The following is a 13,629-nucleotide window of genomic DNA, read 5'->3' on the forward strand; positions in this document are numbered from 1 at the left end:
CCCAGGCCCTGAATCCCATGGAGGCAGTGGCCACCTCTGCATTGCTTATCAGTCACTCCCCTGGGCACCTCTTCTGTGCAGGGAAAACAACAGAGGGCTTGCATCTGTCAGATGGTGTGTGTGCGCCAAGGACATGGAGTGCAGGGTCCTGAACCCTATGTGGGTTACAACCCACTTACTTCGTGATGTGTGCAAATAAGGAAAGGTATATTCATCACCTATACACAGAAGGGTATCGCATCACATAAAATCACCAGATTTCCAGAACTGCGCCTGCAAAATGGTTACATTACAGAAATGGTGGCCTCATGTAGTAACAACCAACAGGTATTTTTTATTCATTTATTTCTATTTACCTCTAAACTTCTTTTATTCCATATGAAAGAAATTCTAGGTAACCTTTTAAAAAATAAAAATAAAATAAATATATAAAACCTGTTCCTGCCGCAGCTCTCTTAGCTTGAATTACCAAAGGTGTGATGACAGGCTAAAACAGTTAAGCTCTATTCCAAATGCCATTGAATCTAGAGGTGCAGATGAGCAAGAAAATCAGAAAAGAATGAAACTGAATGTATTGTCTCCAACTTGAAGAAGTACTGTATGAAATCCATCTACAGACATTTTTATTTAAATGACAAACAAAACATGTTTACAAGTGTTTCCCTTTGGTGCCTACTCCTGCACTGTGAACAACTAACACAGACCAGCATGGCTGGACAGGATATCATTAATGTTAATGGGATTCCTCGAGAATATAAACACCTGTGGTACTAGAGTCCATTGCAGAATTGAAGTATAACTTACATATGGTGGAAGGCACATGTGTATTATAAGAAAGTGTAGTATATTAGAAACTTTTTTGTGTCTTAGCACTCCACATTATCTGTGAAAGAAGCAGTCTCTCATCTCATCTCTTAGTAGCAGAGGCAGCTGCAAGCACATTTGCTAATTATGCTGTATTCTGATAGTCTCTGAGGGCCCTAGTTTAAGGACTGGTGTGTTATCTTTAGATTTTGCCATTCCATGCTTCCTGCTGATCCAATGTAAGAAACTATTTTTAAATAAAGGACTCTTAAAAATCATCTTACTATACATTCTTAGAATAGCTTGAGGGAAAGCTAGACTGATTACATAGTTCCTTGCACAATTTCATACTAATTATGTTAATTAAGTACAGATAAAAGCAAAATGTCTCTCATTAACAGTTACTTTGGATAGTTTATATTTGCATTTTAAAAAGCTTTATCCTGTGATTTCTAGGGAAATGTTCAGATAGCTATATTAAAATATACAAAACCCCTACAATTATGCATTTATCTCTACAACTTAATTCTAGATTGTTTCAAGAGGCTCTAATGTGTGCTGGAATTATATTTTAAAATCCTCTTTATGCCTTTTTGTTTGCCTTTTTCAGACCACGGCTAGAATCATTTGAATATTTTCTGTGCAATGGGTTGTGAAAGTCAATTAAACAGAATAAGAATGAATTAGCCCTTCGCTGTGAGGCACTATTGGAGTCCTGCCTATTAGAGTTCCCATCTTCAATACAGCACAAGTTAACCATACCACACATAACATTTCTTCCCCTTTGTAAGCTTACGTCTTCAACCTGGCTGGAAGTTCAAGCTGTTTTTTCTAAACTTCTTTTACTTATGTTTATTTAAACTAACCTGAGTTTAAAATGGTGGCGTCAAATCACATTTTTGCATAACAGAAATTTGCAATCTATTTGTGTGTGTAGGGGGGCAATGTATGTTATTTACATAGTTCCTTGCTCACTTTTGAAGATAATTCAAAGGTGAACAAAACCTCCAGGGAGCAGCTGCATTTTCCCATGGTGGTGGCAGGAGACCTGATTTTCTATTGTACTGCACCCTTGTGTCAGGGCCGGCTCTAACTTTTTTGCTGCCCCAAGCAGCAAAAAAAAGCGCCGCCCCCCCCCCGCCGAGCGCCGTGCCGTGCCGCCCCCCCCCCCCACCGAGCGCCGCGCCGCCGGAACACCCCCCCCCGAGCGCCGCGCCCCGCGCCGCCCCCCCGCCGAGCGCCGCCGGAACCCCCCCCCTCGTGCCGCGCCTCGCGTCGCCGGAACCCCCCCCAGCGCCGCGCCGCCGGAGCCCGCCCCCCTCCCGCCGAGCACCGCCGGAACCCCCCCCCCGAGCGCCGCGCCCTGCGCCGCCCCCCCCGCCGAGCGCTGCGCCGCCGGAGCGCCCCCCCCCCGCGGAATGCCATGCCGCGCCGCGCTGCCCCCCGCCACCCCAAGATTGCCCGCCCCTTACCAGGCGCCGCCCCAAGCATGTGCTTGGTTGCCTGGTGCCTGGAGCCGGCCCTGCCTTGTGTAGTCATTCTCATGGAGCACTGGTGTAGATGACAAACAGCTTCCCATAAAACAAGAACAAAATGGTACTTGATGAAATTAAAGCGCAACGAGTTTAGAAGGGATAAAAGGAATGACTGCTACACATAATGTAGAATTAAGCCATGAAACCCTCTGTCAGTATTGTTGCAACAAAACTTTTAAAAGATTAGATATTTTTATAAATAGGAATGGCATCTACAGCGATATAAACTAGATTATCAAATCAAAGAGCTCTCAATGAATCAAGGCATAAACTGGTCACTAGCTAGGTTCAAGAAGAAATATTCCCCCCGTGGAATAGATTATGTAGTTAAATGAAAGCACAACAACACATCTTTCTCTGATGCTCTGCCATAAATCACTGAAAAATAATGGGCTAGATGGACAATTGATCTGTTACTGTATGGCAATACCTATGTTCTTCACAATATACACAGCTTAGAATGTCCTGTTATAAACTGTACCCTGGATGTACTGCAACTTTGGTAAAATTCAACTTGTGTTTTTCTCCTATGCTCTTGGGAGGCAATCCTCAGTCCATGAACCAGCCTGGCTGCATGGGAGTCATGTGGGGAAAAGGGGAGCTTGTCCCTGTCACAAGTCTGCAGAGCTGCTAGGGGAGGCTACTTCAGCCCTCCTCGAGACAAGAGCTGTGGGGCATACACACAGAAACCAATCCTGTCACCCCACCACCCTCAAACATCCCATCCTGAGTGATCATGCACATGAAGCCTCTAGCTGACTCAATTCTACAAGATTCAGAGTGGCAGCCATGCTAGTCTGTATCAGCAAAAAGAACAGGAGTACTTGTGGCACCTTAGAGACTAACAAATGTATTTGAGCATAAGCTTTCGTGGGCTAACGCCCACTTCATCGGATGGCCTTTAGAATCCACCCCCTCTATGGAACAATGGAACTGCACTGCCGCAGAGGCAGGGGCCTCGCAGAACATGAGAAATATTAATATTCACAGTACTGCTTTTAAAACCTACTGACAAAATATTTAATAGTCAGAGCTATATAGCTTTACTGATATCTTGAGAACAGAGCACTATTCTTTCCCTCCCAATAAATATCAATACTAAGTTTCCAGTAAAAATAAAGTTACTGGCAAAATTAGGCAAAGGTCAAGTTATGTATAAAAATATCCCACAAAGCACCCACTGTAGTGAGAGGACATGGATAACTCTCTAACCAGTAATTTAATTATTTCCCTCACTTTTAGATATTTGCATGCATAGAGTTGATGCACTATTTTGATTTCCAGAGTGTTGTGAATGCTAACTAATGATAATATAAAATGAAATTCATTTAATTAACTGACATTTCACAGGTAATTTCACACTAGGCTGAGTTCACTCAAAAAGCTTGGAAATGTGAATTGCATTTATCTTTTATGAAAGGATCAGTTCAGTTGCAGTCATGATTCTTTTATTTCTCACTTTGAAGTTGTTTCACAAAACACACTAACCTCTCATGGAGCTGTGACTGAAATTGTCAGAGCATGTTTTTTAATGACAGTACTATATTTTTGAGCATCGAGGGTAGTGCTAGAAATGAAGTTATATAGTTTACATATAGTTATAATTTTGAATATCTTAAGATCATTTGTATATTTGCATGTTGGTATGTATTTTGTGTACCGATATGTTAGTTATATGAGAGAAATGGGAGCGGCGCCTTCAAAAATATGGTTGGAGCAGGTGGCATGGGCTCTTGGAGGGACATGTGAGCATTGTGTGCTCTGTGTCGAGAGGTCTGCATGTAGCTTGGTAGGGAGAAAGGCTTAATTTGCAGGAAACTCCCCCATCAAAAAGTCAGAACTCAAACAACAATTAAGTTCTTCAAAAATAAAAGTCCTCATTGAAGGTGTATGGCATGACGTGATTATTTGTTTCTGGTAGCACCCGCAACAACTTGCTGTATCTGTAAATAAACCATTCAAAAGATAAAGAATGCAGTACATCGGAAGGAGGAAAAGGGTAACATTTTTCCAAAATAATTATTTTTAAAGTCTTTTAAATCCCATATCTCTGCAATTAAGAGAGAAATTTACCATTACTGAGTACAGCTGCTATGCAGTGTTATGTATAGTAACATCATAGTGTGCTACCATCACTATTTTAGCTCATCACCAGTAAGCTAGACAGCAGATCACTTAAGGAGATTTCAAGTATAAGCAACAGTTGTTTATCCACTAGAGACCAGGGGATATGTTGGAAGTCTGTCCATGTATGGAGCAGGTCTTGTGAGCCAGAAGTTTGACATCTCCTTTGGGACATGCTAGCTGCAAAGATGAACCCCTCCCCTCCCTAGGAGAGGCACTTTATAAAGTAAGATTCCCAAAGACAGCAAGGCACAGCAGCTCTCTCCAGTAACGATGGTAAGTTCAACCCTTGTGGGAAACCATCGTTCAGGTGGGAGACCAGGGCATTTATCTGCATGATACTCCTAGGAAAAGGACTATGGTTTGAAGGAGTGCATTGTGTTTGCAGTAATTTTGAAATCTAAAGTATGAATATTTAAGAGTTGTATTTTAGCAAAGAAAGAAAGTTTTAACTTATGTTTTGCTGATCTTCAAGTATTAATTGAAGTGTGTATTTCAGAAGAACAATGGAGTAAATTATTCTTTCCCAGTGTAGATCAAAGTTATTCTTTCATCTCTTTTCAGGCTAGCAGAAAAACCAAAAAGAAGGAAGGTGGTGCCAAACGTGCTCAGAGAGCGTCTTCTAATGTCTTCTCCAACTTTGAGCAGACACAGATCCAAGAATTTAAGGAAGTAAGACAATATAGGAGGCACATATATATATATATATATATATATATATATTTGAATGAGACAGGTCACAGGTACAGAGTTAGGACCATATGAGAGAGATCTCTCTCTCTCTCTCTATGCATATATATAGTTGGTTACATATAATTAGGGACAGGTCACAGGTACAGAATTGGGACCTGAACTTCTCAAAGGTTGTACATGTTCAGAAATGGGGTTCTAGCCAGCTTGTTATATAAAGCACATTCATGACTTAGAGTTAAACAGGATGGGATGGATTCTGGTCTGTGCCTTTGGTTCAGACCCCTCTCCACATAATATGAGGATATCCCGCGTCTTTGTCTCTGCCAAAGCAACAGTTCATATCGTGTGCAGTGGTACTTAATCTATGGCTTCAGCAATGCACTTAGCTCTTGGTTGGGAGTAGTCTTGTGCTGTCTTATCTCCACCAGAACAACCAGAGCACAGATCAATCACAAAGGATTTTCTATGGTACCTTACACATGGTACCTGACATGTTACACCAGGGGTCGGCAACCTTTCAGAAGTGCTGTGCCGAGTCTTCATTTATTCACTCTAATTTAAAGTTTTGCGTGCCAGTAATACATTTTAACGTTTTTAGAAGGTCTCTTTCTCTAAGTCTATAATATATAACTAAACTATTATTGTATGTAAAGTAAATAAGGTTTTAAAAATGTTTAAGAAGCTTCATTTAAAATTAAATTAAAATGCAGAGCCCCCCGGATTGGTGGCCAGGACCCGGGCAGTGTGAGTGCCACTGAAAATCAGCTCGCGTGCCGCCTTTGGCACACGTGCCATAGGTTGCCTACCCCTGTGTTACACACAGTGCTCAGCAAGCAAATATGGAGTGGGGAAAGGCAGACAAGCCAAGAAACAAGTGTTGCGTGCACCTCCTCACTGCCAGCAACAAGAAAAAGTTAAGGAACAGGAAAGAGTGTTAAATAGTTAAATAGAGTCATAGTCACAATATAATCTGAGTGAACAGACTCAGAATATAATATTTGTGTCACATTGTTGTATTACTATGCAATGATGCTGAGATGCAACAACAAAACACAATGTCTAAACATCAGTGTGACTGTCTTCTGGTTCTCAGAGTCTGTTCAATGATCAGCAATTCAAAGTTGAGTAATATTGTTCTGGAAAATATTCAGCACCCTAGTATAAGAGTTGTTTTAAAAAGAATTCATACTCACTTTACACTTCTTATTAAAAGAGAGGGATTTGCAGTTTAAAGTATGATTAAGAGACAAAACCAAACCATCACTTTTTAGTAACTAATGAAATGAAAAACTGAAATATGACAAGTAAAAGCTTAACAGGCTGGACATACACATTTTTCATGTAACTTTTTACTAAAGAATGTGTATTTACTGTAAAAAAAAATAGGGAAATACAGTTCCCTCTCAATTCAAACTTGTATTGAATACAGGTATACATGAAGCTTTTCTAAAGCTACAACTGATAAAAACATGAATATATTATATGTATATTCATTCTTTCATGTAGGCTTTCACATTAATTGATCAGAACAGAGATGGATTTATAGATAAAGAAGACTTGAAAGACATCTATGCTTCTTTGGGTAAGTACACTAGAGCAGAGATATACTTTGCTAATGTATACTTACTCACTTTAAACTCGTAGTTGTAAGTGCCAAGTGGTGGATTATTTAACACTGTAAATATTTGAATTTGTAGACCTAATAGAGACAGAATATAACCAGAGTTCCAGAGACCCAACCCCTTTTAACTTTGGAAGCAGGTGGGATTGTAAACTGAATTCCAATTTCGCAGTTTGCTCCTCTCTCTATTAGGCCAAATCAGCCCCCCGGAACTCAAACAACCTTGAACTTTAGGGTTTTAAAGTCGAGAGCCAGGCCTAATTTCTCTCAGTATGAGATCTTTTAGACAGTAAATAGTAGGGAAGCATCCTGATGCAAATGGCGCATGGTATTTTTCCAGATAAAAATACAGTACAGTATTCTACAGTAATTTCTCCAAACACTGTATCAGGATTATGCTAGTGTCACACTATTAGTGCAGAAAATTGAAGGTTTCTTTTTAAAGTGTTGAAGTATTTTAGGACTATAACTCCCACATTTTCAATAATATTTGAGCTCCACTAACCCAACCTTAGAAACCTGCCGTTTAAAAAAGAGTAAATTAATATATTTTACGGCCAGAAGGGACAGCTGTGATCATCTGGTCTGATTTCTTGCATGACACAGGCTACAGAACCTCACCCAGTGATTCCTGCATAAAGCCCATAACTTCTGGTTGAGCTATAGCATCTCTTCTAGAAAGCTATCCAATCTTGATTTGAAGACTGCAAGTGATGGAGAATCCACTGTATCACTACCTAAGTTGTTCCAATGGGTAATTACCCTCACTGGCAAAAAATATTGCATCTTCTAAATTTGTCTAGCTTCAGTTTCCAACGATTTTTCTGCTAGATTAAAGAGCCATCTGCTGTAAGGAGGAAAGTCTTATGAAACTTGCAAGCATGTATTACCTAAAACCAGTCCATTTTGCATGCTCTCCCTTTAAGCCTCTTCTGTTTTTTTCTAGTTTACACCTGCAGGTCTGGTTGGTGGTCACGCCTCCATTAGTGGTGCCTCATGTATACATTTTCCCCATAATTATCCTGTAATTGGAAGGAGTGATTTGTACAGCCATACAGCTTTATCAACTCCTTTTGACAGATTTTTGCAGATCTTCTTTTCAGAAGCCAACTACAGCTATTGAAGTCCATCCCCCACCCACTACAAAGATTCCCTTCATTTGGCCAAGACTGACTTTGTAGAGCATTAGAAGTGCTATGGTTCTAAAAGTCATTTAAAGAGGGGATTCTATTTAAAGAATTGTAGAAAGTTACAAAGCAAAATGAAGAAAATAAATGGAAAGCTGTATTGAAATGGTTCAGGTATTTTGGGGGGCAATCATACAGCTAGTACGTGTTAGTAAAGGTGCCTAGAACCAAAGATAGGTGCTTTGTCTATTATAACTCTAAATAGTATGGGTATTTGTACACTGAAAGACCTTTTCCTTTAATTTAGGTAAAACAAATGTAAAAGATGAGGAGCTAGAATCCATGCTCAAGGAAGCCACTGGACCCATTAATTTCACAATGTTTTTGAATCTCTTTGGAGCAAAGTTACTTGGTGAGTTTAATACTATCTATATCAGGGATGGGCAAACTTTTTGGTCTGAGGGCCACATCTGGGAATAGAAATTGTATGGTGGTCCATGAATGCTCACAAAATTGGGGTGTGGGAGGGGATGCGGGCTCTGGGGTGGGGCTGGGAATGAGGAGTTTGGGGTGTAGGAGAGTGCTCCGAGCTGGGACTGAGGGATTCGGAGGGCGGGAGGGAGATCAGGGCTGGGGCAGGGGTGCGGGAAGGGGTGCAAGCTCTGGGGTGGGACTGGAGAGAGGTTTGGGGTGCAGGAGGCTGCTCCAGGCTGGGATCGAGGGGTTTGGAGAGCAGGAGGGGGATCAGGGTTGAGGCGTGGGGAGAGGTGCAGGCTCTGAGCGGTGCTTACCTCAAGTGGCTCCCGGAAGCAGTGGCATGTCCCCTCTCTGGCTCCTATGCGGAGGCACAGCCAGGCAGCTCTGCATGCTGCCCCATCCACAGGCACCGCCCCTGCAGCTCCCATTGGAGCACGTAGGAGCCGGAGCGGGGCCATGCCGTGGCTTCTGGGAGCCACGTGGTGCAGCCTCCAACCCTGCGCCCTGTCTGGAGCGCCAGGGCGGGGCCGAGTCACGTGGTGCAGCCCCCGACCCAGCGCCCTGGCTGGAGCGGGGCAAGCCCCAGGCCCCGCTCCCCAGCAGGAGCTCACGGGCCGTAGGTTGCCCACCCCTGGTCTATATAGACCGTTATTGAGAAGTTCCTTAGGGCACGTGTATAATAAAAGACGTATGTCAATGTCAGGTAGACTTAGAGTCGCCGCATCCTCACCAGGAGCACTTCCACCGACCGAAGAGGGGCAGTGTGGGGAGCTGAGAGCCAGGGCTCAGCTCTGCACAGTTCCCCGACAGGAATCCAGCTGTCCCTCGGGCTCTCAGCTCCCCACTTCCAGCTGGGGACGGGGGCAGCGGCCTGGGCTTCTCTACTCCCCTCTGGGAACCGGGGGCAGCTCCCTGAGCAGGGAGCGGGGCAGGCACAGCCAGCTGGGAGCAAGGAGCTGGGGGCAGCTGGGCTATAGCTACCCGGCTTTCTTGTCAATGTCATGGCCATGGAATTGACAGGACAGCCAACAGCTCATGTGAATAAGGCAGTGTAGCTACACGGCCATGAGCCCTGTGCCTTTAGTGGCGGTGGAGTTATGTCAATGCAGTAGGGCACTTACCTCGGCCGGACAAGGCTGTAATGTGTACACTGATGTAATTAGGTCGACGGAAGCTGCCTTAAATTAAATTAAATTAAATTAATGGAGATATCCCATCTCCTAGAACTGGAAGGGACCCTGAAAGGTCATCAAGTCTAGCCCCCTGCCTTCACTAGCAGGACCAAGTACTGATTTTGCCCCAGATCCCTAAGTGGCCCCCTCAAGGATTGAACTCATAACCCTGGGTTTAGCAGGCCAATGCTCAAACCACTGAGCTATCCCTCCCCCCTTACATCAACCGAACTGTGTAGTGCAGTAGACCAAGCCTTAATCTGAACGTCCCATATGTCCAGTTCCTTTTTGAAAAGGCTTTAATCGTTTACTTCAACTTTACTGCTCATAGAACATTCTTAAGGTTGGTAATTCTGAATGATAGTCAAAGCTCCCCTGCATCAGAGACGTCAATAGGTATTTGTCAATTAAAATGTCTAGGCACGTAGCAAGAGTAAGTCCTTACTCCATGGCAATTATGACATGTATTTGAAAATGAAATTAGGGATTAACATTGACGTGGTCCAGCTGACATCTGCTAGAGATAGTGTTCTAACATGAGCTCCAGTTTTTGCTAGTAATTCTTTAAGGTTTTGTTTTTACACTGCCTGCAGAGAAATCTCTGTGAAACTTGTAATGTCATTTCGAGACCCTGGCAGAGCTTGCCCAGCTATAGGGATGGATCTAACTTCTCCCTAAACTGTCTTGCCATGCAAAACTCTCTCCAGAGCAGACCCATCTATCCCCATTGTTGTTTCTTGGCTGCCACTCCGCTCTGTTTCCTGGGGACTTCATAAAGCCTGTCAGGCCCTCCTCCCCGCACCACACTTTACACCAATACAACAGCTATACAGAAATATATAACAGCAGCTGGCTTCTCAGCACTTTTGAAATATCTAACCAATTATTTAGACAGCTAACGATGGACTTGAGGCTATTTTTAGCTACCTATTTTTTTAAAAAAAATTTGGCCTTGCAACTCTAATTTTTATTCTTTTTATTATCAATTTACACAATAGAATTGTCTCATATTTCTTAGGATTTCAGACTGATTTTCAAAATAACAATGTAAGTATATCGTTCCCTGACTGCAAATTATACTACTGCCTGATATTGCAGAGCCGGCTATAATTCACTGAAGTCAGATTGACCACTAAACATGTCATTTCTTAAAGGACCCTAGACTAATTTACATCTGAGCAGACATCAGAAATGAAAAGGTGACCTCCATTTGATGTCTCAAAGAGGATGTATACACACACCTACTATTCAGAAGAGGCAGTCTCACCCTTTCTTTTAAAAAAGTCTTAAAATTTTCACTCCCCCTTAAAATTGCTCAGTCAGCTCCATTTATTCCAACAGAATCCAAATATGTTCTCTCATTTTTTCCTCCTCAAGCACACCTCTATAGCTATCAAATGCTGTTACGTGTAGAGACAGCACTTCCAGTACCATAGAACCATTGTACTACTGTGCCTGAGTACTGTTCTTGTGAAAGATTCCAACCAGGGGGAAGTGTGTTATCAGCTGAGACACACTGGCGTGTTATTTTCTGCAGGTATGGATGGGGAAGAGACCATACTAAATGCATTCAGAATGTTTGATCCAGATGGTAAAGGACACATTCACAAAGACTAGTAAGTTTACTTCTGTGTTTATTATCAAGCGTATCAAGAATCATGATAGTCACATTATAGTAGGCAGTGGAGATCTAAGTACACCTCTACCCTGATATAATGCGACCTGCTATAACACGAATTCGGATATAACACAGTAAAGCAGTGCTCCGGGGGGTGGGGGAGGCGGGTCTGCGCACTCCGGTGGATCAAAGTAAGTTTGATATAACGCGGTTTCACCCATAACGCAGTAAGATTTTTTGGCTCCCGAGGACAGCGTTATATCAGGGTGGAGGTGTATTTTGGATTATATTGAGTATTAACTGATAAATTAACAGGTTTATTCCTTCCTTTTTTCAGCTCACTAGCTTTATAATTTTCAAATTACTACATATTGTTAAATTAATAAAGTGCACGAACAGAATGCAAGACAAGAGTAAATGACTGACATTGTAATAATGCCCAGGAAGATAATTACGGGTGCTTTTCCCCACTAAGCAAACCAGATACCGTTGAAAAACCTTATATTTGTCAGAAAGTTGTGTTCCACACATTTGTACAAGTGGACAACATTGAATTAAACTGTTGTATATTGAGTGACAATAAAACTATTAAAATAGTTTTCCTGCAGGGATAAAGCATGGCAAGTGTACTTTCCATTCTCCTCTCTAGGGAGCATGCCAGAGACATTTTTTGTTTTTTAAATATTAGCCTGCATATTTAAGCTGTTTGCATAAGAAGCATCTTGAACTTTTTTTTACTGATAGAGGGCTTTGTGGTGTATAAACCTGAGACAAGTGAACTTCTCAGTCCTCCTCCCCCCCCCCCACTGTATCACCCCCACACCCCACCAGATCCAGATCCCCCTTTACATCCTTCTTAATTCTGCAAAGGGCAGTAGCATGACTCATCTAGGGATGCTTTCCAGCCAGATGCACCAGTTCTCTTCTTGCTCCAACATGCAGGTGATCCTGCCGTATCCCTGCTAGGGCTTGACTGCACACTGATTTGCACCAGTTTAACTAGATCTGTATACCTAGTTAAACTGGTACAACCCCAATACAAATTGCTATAGCTGCATGCTTAAGTGTTTATATGAAGATAGCTCGTGCCTGTAAATTTACCAATATTAACCAGTCTCAGAATAGCCACACAAAGTTGTACTGTTTTAATTAAACTGGTATTAAATTGCTCCGTTAGTTAAAGCACTACAGCTTTGTACGTAGATTGGCCCTAACTCCAAACCTACAGAATGAGTAGAGAACAGCTGATGTGGAGTGTTAGGACTCACTCTGGGCAAGAGTCCTGCCCTACTTTCTGCTCAAAGGACACTCGCTGTCCTTCCCAACTGGCACCTACTGAGCTAAAACCACAACTGAACATGTGCAGGTGGTATCCAGTTGGGAACTAGCCAGTTGTCTGAGGGGAAACAATTTAACTACACAGTAAATAGAATGGTAGTATAGAGTTTTTTTTCTGCAACTTAAAATTTTCCAAAGACAAGGTTGCAAAATAAAGTATTCTAGAATTATTTCATTGTGAGGAACTGTGACTGTGCTATCCTTACTCTGACTTAAAGAGTCATCTAACTAATCTCTCTGTGTCTGTTTTAACTAGCTTAAAACGCATGATGATGACACAGGCTGACAAATTCACTGCTGAAGAGGTTTGTATACTACTGTATCTGTCACTCAAGTGCATGTTGGTATATAATAACAGTTGCTTCCTAGAAAGGCAGCAAGACTATTCTGTTATATAAGTTTAAAATAACCTCTTTTGGATAAGGGAAATGAGTGTTTTGAAATCCTTTTACTCAATGGCTTTAGGAATTACCACTAACCCATTGTTACAACATTCACATTGCAGAGGCCTACTGAATTACTAGCTAACAGAGCATCATCTGTTTCAAGCTGTTAAATGCTCTCTATTAATTTTTCAAAATAATTCAGAAATAAGAATGAGTAAGTGGCTGCAGATACTTGCTTCCATGCTGGAGTTTTAAGTTGAAGGTTGCTAAAACACTGCTTTGGAAAAACATAACGTTGTTCTTTTCTTTTAATGCTATACAGATAGACCAGATGTTCAAGAGTTCCCCTATTGATGCAGCAGGAAACTTGGATTATAAGTCTTTCTGCTACACTATCACACATGGAGAGGAAAAGGAAGAATAAAGAGCGCAAACTTGTTAGTTGCACTAAATTCTCACATTGGGTTAATAAATAAAAAATGAACTAATTTTTTTTACCCAGCTGTAGTGATAACTCAGTTACCCACTGCTCATGCAATTTAAAAATAGCTATGTCCTAATCTCCATTATTTTGGAGGGCCCCGGTGAAAACTGCATTTTTTACCATGCTTTTTCATAGCAATAGTTTTATTTCTGTGCTAACTCCATTCTCCTTAGCCCACTGCAGAGGCATTTCATTTCAAAGTTATGCCAGACAAAATAAACAGAGAAAGATGTGCTAGCAGATTCTTAGA

At 41.9% G+C, this 13,629-nt stretch overlaps 1 protein-coding gene across 1 annotated transcript; it reads left to right on the forward strand.

The window, feature by feature from the left end:
- The first annotated feature begins 297 nt into the window (after positions 1-297).
- On the forward strand, positions 298-13,319 carry MYL5 (myosin light chain 5). The gene is made up of 7 exons (XM_065406506.1): positions 298-327; positions 5,028-5,135; positions 6,663-6,738; positions 8,212-8,316; positions 11,091-11,169; positions 12,766-12,814; positions 13,218-13,319. Exons 1-7 carry the CDS (start codon positions 298-300, stop codon positions 13,317-13,319), a joined length of 549 nt encoding a protein of 182 aa, XP_065262578.1.
- The last annotated feature ends 310 nt before the right edge of the window (positions 13,320-13,629 follow it).

The sequence above is a fragment of the Emys orbicularis genome, chromosome 6 (assembly GCF_028017835.1).
Source record: "Emys orbicularis isolate rEmyOrb1 chromosome 6, rEmyOrb1.hap1, whole genome shotgun sequence".
NCBI lineage: Eukaryota > Metazoa > Chordata > Testudines > Emydidae > Emys > Emys orbicularis.